The sequence below is a fragment of the Dermochelys coriacea genome, chromosome 11 (assembly GCF_009764565.3).
Source record: "Dermochelys coriacea isolate rDerCor1 chromosome 11, rDerCor1.pri.v4, whole genome shotgun sequence".
In the NCBI taxonomy this organism is placed as follows: domain Eukaryota; kingdom Metazoa; phylum Chordata; order Testudines; family Dermochelyidae; genus Dermochelys; species Dermochelys coriacea.
The window spans coordinates 62,955,296-62,968,676 of NC_050078.2; the positions used below are offsets into that span (position 1 = coordinate 62,955,296).

Here is a 13,381-nt window from a genome sequence, read left to right on the forward strand (position 1 = left end):
CTGTGGGGGTTGCTGTGATGCAAGTTGCCAACGCAGTTGTTGAGCTGCTGCTATCAAAGGTAGTGACTCTGGGAAATGTGCAGGTCATAGTAGATGGCTTTGCTGCAATGGGATTCCCTACTGCAGGGGGCTATAGATGGAATGCATATCCCTATCTTGGGACCGGACCACCAGGGCAGCCAGTACATAAACCGCAAAGGGTACTTTTCAATCGTGCTGCAAGCACTGGTGGATCACAAGGGATGTTTCACCAACATCGATGTGGGATGGCCGGGAAAGGTTCATGACGCTTGCATCTTCAGGCACTCTGGTCTGTTTAAACAGCTGCAGGAAGGGATTTACTTCCCAGACCAGAAAATAACTGCTGGGGATGTTGAAATGCCTATAGTTATCCTTGGGGACCCAGCCGACCCCTTAATGCCCTGGCTCATGAAGCCGTGCACAGGCACCCTGGACAGTAGTAAGGAGCTGTTCAACTATAGGCTGAGTAAGCGCAGAATGGTAGTAGAGTGTGCATTTGGATGTTTAAAGGGTTGCTGGTGAAGTTTACTGACTCGCTCAGACATCAGCGAAACCAGTATTCCCATTGTTACTGCTGCTTGCTGTGTGCTCCACAATCTCTGTGAGAGTAAGGGGGAGACGTTTATGGCAGGGTGGGAGGTTGTGGCAAATGGCCTGGCTGCTGAATACGCGCAGCCAGACTCCAGGGCAGTTAGAGCACAGCAGGAAGCGCTGCGTATCAGAGAAGCTTTGAAAACCAGTTTCATGACTGGCCAGGGTACTGTGCGACTATTCTGTTTGTTTCTCCTTGATGAAAACCCTCCCCCTTGGTTTCCTCTAAATTCCCTGTAAGCCACCCGCCCTCCCCCCTTCGGTTACAGCTTGCTTGCAAAGGAAATAGTCACTATCGTTTAAAAAACATGTATTCTTTATTAGTTGATTATAAAAATAGGGAGATAACTCACAAGGTAGCCCAGGTGGGGGATGGGAGGAGGATAGGAGGGAAGGAAAAGGCCACTTTAAAACTTGTTGAATGACAGCCTTCTGTTGCTTGGGCTGTCCATTTGGGTTGAGTGGTTGGGTGCCTGGAGCCTCCCCCTGGCATTCTTGGGCATCTGGGTGAGGAGGCTATGGAAGTTGGGGAGGAGGGAGGGTGGTTAAACAGGGGCTGCAGTGGCAGTCTGTGATCCTGCTGCTGTTCATGAACCTCTACCACATGCCAGAGCATGTCCGTTTGATCCCGCAGTAGCCCCAGTGTTGCCTCATGCCACCGTTGATCTTCCTGCCACCACCTCTCCTCACGTTTATTGGCCACTTTCCTGTCCTCTGCTATTTTGTCCCTCCACACATTCTGCTGATCTCTGTCAGTGCCGGACGACTGCATGAGCTCAGAGAACATTTCATTGCGCGTGCATTTTTTTCGCCGCCTTATCTGAGATAGCCTTTGGGGATGGAGGAGGGAGGCTTGAAACATTTGCAGCTGCTGGAGGAAAAAAAAGGAAGTGAAGTATTTTAAGAGAGACATTTTACAGAACAATGGCTATACTCTTTCACAGTGAACACCACTATTCACATTACGTAGCACATGTGATTTTGGTACAAGGTCGCATTTTGCAGCCTATATTGAGTGCCTGCGGCTTTGGTGTGAGAGATCGCACACGCAGTGCCGGCCAACAGAATTCGGCTTGCAGGCGGCCATGGTAAACCATAGTCTTTCGGCTTCTGCAACCTTCATAACAGCAGCGCCCTCCTCTCCCATACCAAGCAAAGCCCGCTGAGTTGGCCATTTAGTGCTACGGTTTTCCTGTTAACATGCCGCAACAGAAACCAAAGTAACCCCCCCCCCCATCCAATTCTCTGGGCTGATCACTTTACCCCTCCCCGCACTGCGTGGCTGGTAGCAGGGAAAATCCCTGCTAGTCAAATGTGAACAGCTCAGCGCCATTGGTCCCCCCCCACACACACACAGCGTGGCTAACTGTGGGGAGGATTTCTTTTCAGTCACAGGCAAACAGCCCAGTAGGAACGGGCACCTCTGAATGTCCACTTAATTGAATTCCCCTATTTCAACCAGGTGACCATGAACGATATCACTCTCCTGAGGATAACACAGAGAGATAAAGAATGGATGTTGCTTGAATGCCAGCAAACACCGGGACCATATGCTGCCAGGCTTTGTCATGCAGTGATACCAGATTACTTGCTGCTAGCATGGCGTGGTAAAGTGTCCTACCATGGAGGACGGAATAAGGCTGCTCTCCCCAGAAACCTTCTGCAAAGGTTTTTTAGAGTACCTCCAGGAGAGCTTCATGGAGATGTCCCTGGAGGATTTCCACTCCATCCCCAGATACGTTAACAGACTTTTCCAGTAGCTGTACTGGCCACGAATGCATCCCAAGTCCTCAGGGCTACTTAATCATTAAAAAACACTTGCTTTTATAACGTGTATTGTATTTGAAAAGGTACACTCACCAGAGCTCCCTTCTCTGGTTTTGTTGGATTGGGAGGGTATTTCAGTCAGGGTGATAAAACGATCCTGGCTGCCGGGGAGAATGGTGTGCTGCGTGCTCTCCTCAAGCTCCTCCTCCTCATCTTCCTTGTCCGCAAAATCCTCAGGCATGGTGGAGAGTACCCCATCGGAGTCCACGGACTGGGGTGGGGTAGTGGTGGCAGCCCCCCCCTAGAATTGCATGCAGCTCAGCGTAGAAGCAGCATGTCTGGGGTTCTGTCCAAGAGCGTCGGTTTGATTCTTTGGTTTTCTGGTACGCTTTTCTGAGCTCCTTAAGTTTCACGCAGCACTGTGTTGCATCCCTGATGTACCTCTGTCCCTCATGGCCTTGGAGATTTTTTGAAATATTTTGGCATTTTGTCTTTTGGAACATAGTTCTGATAGCATGGATTTCTCTCCCCATACAGCAATCAGATCTCGTACCTCCCGTTCGGTCCATGCTGGAGCTCTGTTTTGATTCTGGGCCTGCATGGTCACCTGTGCTGATGAGCTCACCTGGCGAAACAGGCAATGAGATTCAAAAGTTCCTGGAGCTTTTCCTGTACGCTTGGCCAGTGCATCCGAATTCAGAGCACTGTCCAGAGCGGTCACAGTGGTGCACTGTGGGATAACTTGCGTCCGCACTAACCCTAATTCAAAACAGCTATGTTGATTTCAGCACTAATCCCCTCGTTGGGGAGGAGTAAAGAAATCAGTTTTAAGAGCCCTTTATGTTAGAAAAAAATGGCTTTGTTGTGTGGATGGGTGCAGGGTTAATTAGATTTAACGCTGCTAAATCTGACATAAACTCGTAGTGTAGACCAGGCCTAACTGTGTGACTGTATCTGGGAAGAGGCCGTTTCAAAGACATCCAGGGCCTGGCTCATAGATAACTTCAACAATCAAGATTAGTATCTTTAAATGATTTGATAATTGTTGGGTAGCCAATGAGGTGAATGGAGCATGGTAGTGATGTGTTTTTGTCACCCTGTGTTGGTCAGCGGGTGATGTATTGCATGTTATACATGTGGAATTTCTTCACTACCTGTGATTTTATTTCTTAATACATTGCAATAATATACTATTATGATTACTGCTAATGTTTCATTTAATCTGTCTCTCACTTTACAGATGTGTAAAATGGGGATGATAATGCTTTACTCACCTCCTGTAAAATGCTTCAAAATCTACAGATGAAAAGTGCTATACCATTACATGGTAGTAGTATTATAAAATCTATTGTAATATGTGTGCTGTTGTATTGAAATATATTATACTATTGTCCTGCACTGGGGAATGAAACCACAGAGAAACTCCACCTGACGCAACACAGAACAGTGTGCCTGTTGATCATCACATCACACTCATGCTCCATTTGCTTCACTATTTACCCATCAAATACCAAAATGAATTTCAAATCCTGGTGTTGATCTTCAAAGCTTTCAGTGAGTTGGACCTGTGCTATCTTGCTCTCCTTCTCCCTCAGTAACAGCTGCAATCCCCAGGAATGAAGGGAAGTTATCATGGGAAAGGTGAGACTCCTAAGAGCTGAAGACTAAGCCTTCTGGGAAGCTAATTCACAACCATGAATTTTCTTGAACTTGAATGATTGTCTTTACAACATTCATGAAAAAATGTGTGACACATTTTTGTCAGAGCTTTCCCATGACATTAATGTAAATAGTTACTTAACAAACAAGAAAAGCAATCATACTCTTGTCTTGGTCTTGATATGTATGTTCGCTTTAGTTCCCCCATTTGGATTTATCTATTTGGTAAGGTGCACAGATGCTATAATGGTGAGTTTCCTTGTTCTTTACTATGATTTACATTGCAAAAAAAGTTGTCTGTTACTAGAATAATATTTTCCAATAAGTTTAGGTCAAATACAAAACAAATTATGTGTAGTAAGAATATATGCGTGGTTATGGAAAGAAAACAGTCTTTTGTCTAAAAAAGAGAGCAAATTTTCTTCCTAATTATTCAGGGTTTTTTATGTGTTGCTGGAATATGTATTGGTAAACATGAACTGACACATTTCTAGCAACCAAATTATAAATTAGTGGGAGACCTAAAAATGTCAGTTTCTTCCTTAGAAGCACTTCATCTTTTTCTCTTCTTAATCCCTCCTTTATTTCGTGTCTCATTTCTTTATCCTGTATACTTCTTTATTCCCTTAGGCAAATGAGTGTCTTTAAATGCTTGTCTCTTTGCTTCAATATTTTACTTATCTCAGTGTATCTTTTTGACACAAATCTTCAAGGTGTATCTATATACATGTACACACACGCGCACTATATATGTAATATTTATAAAAATTAAAAAATAACCCCAACCTTAAAGCTTGGTTTTTGGAATGATCTAGAAGTGCTTTGTGCTCTTTTCAAATTTAGTATAGACTAAATGAATCTCTTAATAAATCCTAAGTATTAAAGCAAAAATTCAAACACCGTAAACCGCAGAAACCATTTCAGATGATATTCAGTGGATAACATATGTCAATTTAAAGCATAGGATGAAATAACTGCCTCAATGAAATACACTGATTATGACGTTGTTAATACTGTTGCAGTCACATCCTCTACCTTTGATGCCAGTGGATACTCTGAGAACGGATCAAAAGACACATGTGTCTTAAATTTAATCTCCAAAGTTCTCTGATGTAAACGACACTGGGATTTTAAAACTGGAAAAACAAAAGAGGTTATTCAATGATATTTTGTATTCTTGAACATGCTGTCTTATAAATATCTTAGGTTATTGTAAGAACACAGTATTGACCTATTGTCCTTTTTTTATTTACCAGAAGATAAACCAAAATCAATAAAAAGTCGTGTATACCTCACTTATATGTACCTGCATTGTAGTCTGGGATCCTTTTTTTTTTTTTTTAGTGTTTAAATTTGGCCAACTGGATTTTTTCCCCTAATTTTAGTTTCTGAAAGTTAGCCTGGAAGAGCATGGAAGCAGTGCTTCACTTAAGAGTTATTTTTTTATGGCTGAAATATGGATTTCTCTAAATGGAGGTTTGTAATGAAAATCCTAAGAGAAATTTTCCGCTACACTAAGGTGCTAGCTAATAATGACACCACATAGTGGTTTTGATTCAGAAAAGCATCTCTTTTCAGGTCGCCACTTAAGAATATGCATAAGTCCCATTGAAGTCAGTGTTTTTAAGCACATGTTTAAATACTTTCCTGAATCTGTGCCTCTATCATCTGTCATTTTCAAATCTGTTCAATACTTTTATCCTACTGCCAAGGCAATATTTGTACTGGAAATCAGTGTCAGCCATATTTTAAGTATAAACTGTAATATCTTTTGTTTTACAGCTGATTGCTGTGTATGATGAACAAGAATTGCACAATAAGATTGACAGCACCAGTGGTAGTTTGACAGACACACACAGCCCAGACCCTTTTGAGATGGAGGTGGCTGCCCAGCTGGCTGCCTTTCAGCCAATTGGTGGTGAGATTGAGGTGACTCCTACTGCACTGAAACTGGGTATGTGCGCATTGTCTTCCAATTTTTAAAATGATTACTGATCATCATCTAGGAGGGATATGTGCCATAGCCTCTCTATATTGCTGGTGTCTTGCCTCTTTATTTTCATCCTTCCTGTTGGTGTTTATTTGTTGCATGTCTTCACTGGTGATGATGCTGTTGTGAGGCCACACAGAATCTTTCAGAAACAGATCGAAGGTGACTCCCATTCCGGTGTGCCCTCAAAGCAGCAGCACTGCCTGACAGGTATCCAGAAAATTAATGAGACTAAAGGATGTTTTCCTGTTTTCTACTAGAGATCACTATTAATGTTTTGAATAGAGAGGTCTCCTTAATAAACCAAGTATGTGGCTTAGAACACAAAACGTAAGAAGTAAGGCTACTACCCTGCCTTACTTTACCCTAATGTGACTATGTATTATAGGGGTCTCAGAACAGTGTGTGATTAAAATTCCTGAGCACAAGTGGATGGGTTAAGAATGGAATTTAAGTCTTGGATCTGAAATGTTTGTGCCTTGGTTAGTTTAAAGTTAGACTACTTATGACTTTTGAAATTGAATGTTTTGCATTCTATTTGCTTTGTTTTAATTTTGTTCTTTAAAAAAGGAAAAGACTGATAAATAAACATTCCACCAACATTTTATTGAAAAGAAAGTTAATGCTGTGAACAGAACTCTTAGTGTTCTAGTTTTTGCCCGTCAGGGAAAGCATTCAATTTTACTGAAGTCAATGAAACCTTCCAGACTAAGGTTTACATTATAATAGGTCATTTAGAGTGTTTGTAATTTCAACCTTCTGCAGAATTTCTTCCGGCCTGTAGTCTTGGGAAATGATGTATTCTTGCTGTAACTTCCATATATTTAAGACTGTTATGAACTGTATTCTTGATGTGTATGGAAAGGATTCATCTGTCTGAAGGACCTCTAATTGAATGAGTTAACATTCTATGTTACACATACAAGATCTAGCATGAAATGTAAAAGATATCTTAACATGTTTTGAAAAATAAATGCTATTCAGATAATCACCCTGATGCATATTTTAATGGACCAGTAAACATGCCTCGTCTTAGCGCAATACTGTATTCACATCTTGGGAAAGGGACGGAATTATATTTCATATTTTAGCCTCATGCAAACTTATGTAAAACAACTAAATTGAATTTTTGTTCATAATGGCAATGCCAGTAGACCTTTAATTTTAGCAGTGCTGGAGGTCACCACTGTGTCATTTACCAGACAGTTTCATTTTCATAGCAGAAATGATGCTAGGATGTTCTGGAGTATTAAGGAGAATGAAGATAGTGTAAAAAGATCATCCAATTATGGTCCCAGTTAATTTCCAATCTATACACATGTTTCTCTGGAAATAAAAGTGAATATCTCTTCTAAAAATGGAATATGTAAAAATGAGGATGTTGGGATTCCATATTTGTCTCAATGATTGCATTTCAAATTGGTTTCATTTAAATGAAGGGTTTTCTAACTGTCTGCCCTACAAACTCAATATGAGTTCTGAAAGTCCACCTGTTTTCTTTCTGGCTATTGTATCTCATTGATGACAAAAATTCTGCAAAGCTAATTTTGCCCTTATTGTCATCTCTGCAACTCTATTATTTTCTGTCCTCCGTTATACTAGATCCAAATCCAAAGACAAATTGAATTAAAAATGCAAACAAAACATAGTTATCAATACTATTGATGTATGAGCCAGATTAGAATATGGTGCATCCTCTTGATTCTGCATTGGCTACCAGCAGCAAAAAGTAGTAAAGTGTTTTCACTGAAGAAAGATATGACTCTGAATATACATAGTCAGCAAATTCCTGGAGTAAGTCACTTTTCGGGATAGGAGTGTACTTTAAGCACGTGCCAGAGTTCTCAAACTTTTAAAGAGTCTCTGAATTTACTTAAATAGGGATTATATCTATGTGGTTCAAATGGACAAAATATAGTTATTGTGTGCTTTAAAAATTCATTGAAGAATCTATACTTTAGAAGTCTGGGTCCACCATATTGTCCATATGATGGATGTGTTTTTAATGATGTCCCCAGAAGAATACCTAGAATATGGGGCTGAATAAACAGAAGATACTAAATTATTTCTTTTACAAACATAAAGGAATCCATATAAAATTTAAGAAACTATATCATAAGTGTTGGCTGATCAGTCTGTATTTATACTAGATACGTTACAAGATATCTTTTTGTTATTTTTCCTCTTTATCTTAGAATTACTTATTTCATATCCTTTATGATCCATGCATTCCAGATATTAACCAGTCCTACTAATGCTACAGTTTGTTTTCCCGTTACCAAGTTAGTTATTCTTGGTTTTCTGTTAGCAAGTCACTTGAACTTTGAAAATAATCCAATTCTTATTTCAAAAACAACCCTATATTTGACTTTAAAGCTAAAAGTACCTCCGCCCCTATATTCTTTCCATATGTGCGTTAACAAAAAAAATTTAAAATAGTATTTGGACCTTGGTTTTTATCTAATTGTTTTCATAATATTTAGCACTTATCTCTTTTCAGCAATTTACAGATAATTATATAACTTGATTATTGTCAAATTTAATATCTTTTTCTGTAAGTTAAATCAAAATTATTGCATAGAGAAACACATGGAAGTATTTGCATTCACTGTTATGAAAAGCTAAACTTCTCTTCTGGTGTTGCCTTTAAGAAAATGAAGGGGAATGTGATGCCTTTAATTAGGCCACAGCATCTAAGTATCTAACATGCCCATAATATGAGGTCAACTATTGGCATCTGATCCTAGACAAACATACTTGCACCACACGCACAGCAGAACTGAAGCAGGGTATCTGGTATTGCTTCTGACAGTGTTTGAATTTAGACTACAAAGCAAGTAAGTTTGTAATGGTTTCTTATTGCTAGAAGGGCTTTGCTAAAGTCTTTGGAATTCAGGGCTGAAATTTACTGAGGGAACTGGAGTCATTTGCTTCAGTTAGATCCGTAAGTCATAATTTGGTTCTGGGCTTTAATCTTATTGGTTTCTTTTTAGGCCTGATTACCAAACAATTAACACTGAGGACCAGGCCTTTTTCTTAGTCTAATGTCTTATCCATGCAATAGAGGAATGATCTAGTAATTAGCTATGGCAACTTTATACTTTCCTTTCATTCAGGTACAGATGCATATAAATCTAGATACAGATGTATGAAGATCTGACATACTTTCACATGACCAATTTCCTTGTTTCTTCAAGAAGAGTAACAATGTTATTTCCATTCTGTTGGGCGGGGATAGGACTGTAACAGGAAAATTGGAGTGGGACTGAGTTCATTCTCCCTGTTTCTTGTCTCTCTTTGTTTTGTGAAATGGAAAGCACTCCAGTATACTGCAGGGCGCTTGCCCCTTCAATTCATAACTCAAATATACTTCATAAGAATATCAGGGCGGCTGAGAATCACTGGCTACACTGAGTTGCCCTAAAACAAAAACCTGCCTTTTAAAACTCATATTGAAAATATTAATTGCAAAGGTACTGTCAAAAATTAAGTAAATTTAAATCAGACTTTCAGAAATAAGTTTCATACCCATTTTCCAGTTATTATTCAGAAAGTGGGAGTGGGAGAGTGAAGAATTTTATCTCCTCCTCTTCCTCCTCCCTCCCCTCACAAACTCACTTCCTGACCCCTCTTCAGGGACCACTGTCATGAGGAAATCCTCCATCAGGAGGTGGACTCTTCCCTCTAGTGAGGGCTAATAGAGCAGAGGTCCCCAAACTGTTGGGTTCAGAGGAACATTTTGAGGGGGGGGGAAGTTGTTGCCCAGTCCAGCCCACTGGGGGGTGGGGAAGATGTGCCATCCAGTTCCACTCCTGGCCCTGACCCCAGCTGTCCACCCTGACCCTCATCCCAGGTGTGGCCCCAGCCTTGGCCTCCCTTACTCCTGTCCACGTCTCCCGGCTCCAGCTGAGGGGGGGCTGTGGGCAGGAGTAAGGGGGGTCGTGACCTCAAAACATTTGGGGACTACTGCTCTAGAGCAAGTACCACCTCAGCATCAAGGGAAAGGGTTTTTTTCTCCCCCTATTTCGTAGTTTCAAAGAGAAGAGGAGGGTGGAGATCCATTCTTCATCTACACCAGTGAATCTTTATTTGCAAATCTAAATTTCACTTGCTAACATGGGCATCAATAATTTCTTCCCTGGAGAAGGACAGATGGTTCGTGACTCTTGACATGAAAGATACTTACTTTCATGTGCACATTCATCCATCCCGCAGAATGTTCATCAGATTCATAGTGGGACAAGACCACTACTAGTATACTTCTAGCATACTTCTTGTTCAAGCTGGCAACAGCACCCAGGGTCTTCTTGAAGGTTCTCTCCATGATGGTGGCCCAGATGAGACAAAAAGGCTAGACTGTCTTCCCATAACTTGGATGATTGTCTCCCAATGGGCAGATCCAACCAAGAAGTTCGGTCAGCAACATTATCCTTTCTCCATCTTCCGGCATCATTGGGAATCTGTGTAAACAGAAAAAAAGCCTCTTTTGACTCCCACAAATACTGTAGACTGTCTAGAAGCAGTCCTAGACTCAACCTCAGCAAAAGTCTACCTCCCCATGAACAGATTCCAGGCCATGAGCAGCCTGATAAAACATGTCATCCTCTGACCTCCAACCACAGTCAAGATCTGCTTCTCTCATTTTAGGTCACATGTCCTCGTGTACCTGCATAACACTGTTCAGCAGGCTTCATCTCCATTTCTTACAGGCCCTGGCTCTAGTCTGTTTACTCTACAGGTAGAGACAACACGAATACCAAGGTAACAACTCCTGCCAAGGTCATGGCTCCTCTTGTATGGTGGATGAACCCAGAACAAGTGCGTGCAGGAGTCCCTTTCTTTCCACCCACACCTGACACAACCCTAATCACGGGTGCATCCCTTGTAATCTGGGGAGCATACATGGGTAGTCATGCTGTGCAAGGCACAATGACTCTTGTCAATCTCCTAGAGTCAAGGGCAGTCTGCATAGTCTGCAATGCATTCCTCCCACTTAGAGTCCTGTCGCATCCAGATAATGTCAGACAACATGGCAACAGTCTTTTATATAAACAAACACGGTGGGGCAAAATTTCTTCCTCTCTCTCTCTATATATAGAGGCAGTCAATTTATGGAACTGGTGCATCAGAAACCACAACACACTTTTGGAAGTATAGCTACCAGGTATTCAGAGCTCTCTAGCAGATAGTCTCAGCAGTCATTTCCTCAAGGCCACTGGGAGATACACAGTTCCACTGTAAACAAAAATCAGCTTTCCCCCCCCCCCCCCCCCCCACACATACAGTGGGAAACCATCACCTGGGACCTTTTCGATTCCCAGGTGAACAAGAAGTTCAGTTTATGCTGCCACAGAGCAGCACTGGGCTGGGGCTCCAGGGGCAATGCCCTTCTGTTATCCTGGACAGAGCACCTGAGATGCACCTTTTCTCCAATGACGCTGCTACCACAGATCCTGAAAATTATTAATCACAACAAAGCTTAGGCCATTCTCATTGCATCAGCTGGCCCAGACAGTTTTGGTTTTCTGACGTTTTACGAATGTCAACCTGTCCTCCAATCAAAATTCGTTCCTTCCTGGGTCTATTAATTTCGGAGATTGACAAGATCAAGCATCTCAACCCAGACCCTCGCCACATCACAGTCTAGTATTTGGAGGGGCATGAGACCTAGTACGTTCATAGACAGATACATTCAGTCTGTTTTCAGTCAAAGCAGAGAATACTCCACTGGAAAATGCTGTCTCATTAAATGGAGGCATTTGTCTACCTGGACGGAATAGAACCAGTTATCCCCAGAAACATTGGGTACTCCTGCTATTTTAGATTACTTCGTCATTCTCAAGGTATCTGGGCTTTCCATTTCTTCCTGTATGCCTGTCTAGGAGCAATCAGTGCCTTCCATCCTCTGGTTGAAGACTATTTTATTTTTAAATACCCCTCAACAGTTACATTCCTGAAAGGTCTTCTTTGGACCTTTCCATCGTGATGAAATGAACATTGCAATTGGACCTCATTCTTGTACTCTAACTATTTACCAGCCCACACTTTGAACCACTGGCCAGTTTCCCACCTATCCATGAAGGTTGCCTTCCTAGTTGCCATCATGTCAGCCAGAAAGGTGAGCGAATTGGGAGCATTCATGGTTGCTTTCCATATACCATATTTCATAAGAAGATGTTTATGCTATTTCATTCACTGAATGCAGAATGTCTTTAACAAAATAATACTGGTAAAACCCTGGACAAATTCCACAGGTTTAACAAATTTATTCTACTAAAATTAGTACCATTTTCATTTTGAAAGGGCACTTAGTTTCTAAAGGAAATGATCTTTCTCTTCAAAACTAAGAAAAAAATATTGATGCAGAACCACAAAATGTCTGTGAAACTTCCCCCCTCCCACACTTTCACCAGAGATGAACATTTTCTCACAGATCTTTACTAAAGACTGCTGAAAGTTTGTAAAGCACTCTCAAAATGCTTGTCTAAAGAAGTCCTTTTAAAATGAAGTTACTACCATATAACAGCTCTATGTAGCCAAATGCAGGAGAAGCACAATTTGAAAAATCTCATACAAAGGCAACAAAGATTTTTAATCTTTATAATAAAGAAAAAAGATTGTTTGAAACCTGTGACATTATTATTTTATACTTCAGCCAAGTTTTTTTTTTGCCAGTCAGTCACAGGGGGAAAAATGTGTTGATTGGTTCTGAAGCTAGAATATATTTATAATAAATGTATGCACTTGTGCACAATATGTCTCCAACTTTTAGACAAAATGACACATTTTTCAATAGTGTGGGTGTCAGTTACAGGGCGAGCTGTGCTTTCGACCCCTTTTAGTCCTTCTCGAGTGCATCCATCGGGTAACAGGCTTAGCTTCTTTAACCTCTCTCAAAGGGTAGAACCCCATGAACCAATTACTGTTGGACTAGATCTGGTTTCTTAACCATGTTAACACAACAGGCCTAATTGTGTTTGGCAACTGTAAGCCCCTTCACTCCAGGGACCAGCAAGCTGATTAAAGTGACTCAAAAGCAACTTTTTCAAAACAAAACATTCCTTATTTTTCCACTCACAGGTGTATAGCATTCAGAGGGAATGGTTAAAATAATAAAAACCATATTTCCCATACTTGATCCCTGATATTTCCTTGCAAATTTTGATAAGTTCCATTCAGCTCAGTTACCTCCATCTCTGGATTTACAGAAGCAGACTGCTGTAGAATGCTATTTCTCTCAGAGACTAACCTCAAGTTGATGGCTGATCATCCTCCTTCCTGCCTAGTCTAGGATCTTTTTTTGTATCCCCTTGGATCCTAAATTCCACATGGGAAGAATAAACCTTGCCAGAT

The 13,381-nt window shown here is 41.0% G+C and overlaps 1 protein-coding gene across 4 annotated transcripts in view; it reads left to right on the plus strand.

Annotated features, from left to right (window-relative positions):
- The window catches only part of PARD3B (par-3 family cell polarity regulator beta), a 644,857-nt gene that overhangs the window by 230,433 nt on the left and 401,043 nt on the right, over positions 1–13,381 (plus strand). For 3 of the 4 annotated variants that reach the window (XM_038422313.2, XM_043505627.1, XM_038422315.2), the window contains exon 3: positions 5,821–5,992. The exons of the other annotated variant lie outside the window; for it this stretch is intronic. In XM_038422313.2, coding sequence (XP_038278241.1) covers positions 5,821–5,992 — 172 coding nt within the window. The remainder of the gene's footprint in view (positions 1–5,820; positions 5,993–13,381) is intronic. 4 annotated transcript variants of the gene reach the window in all.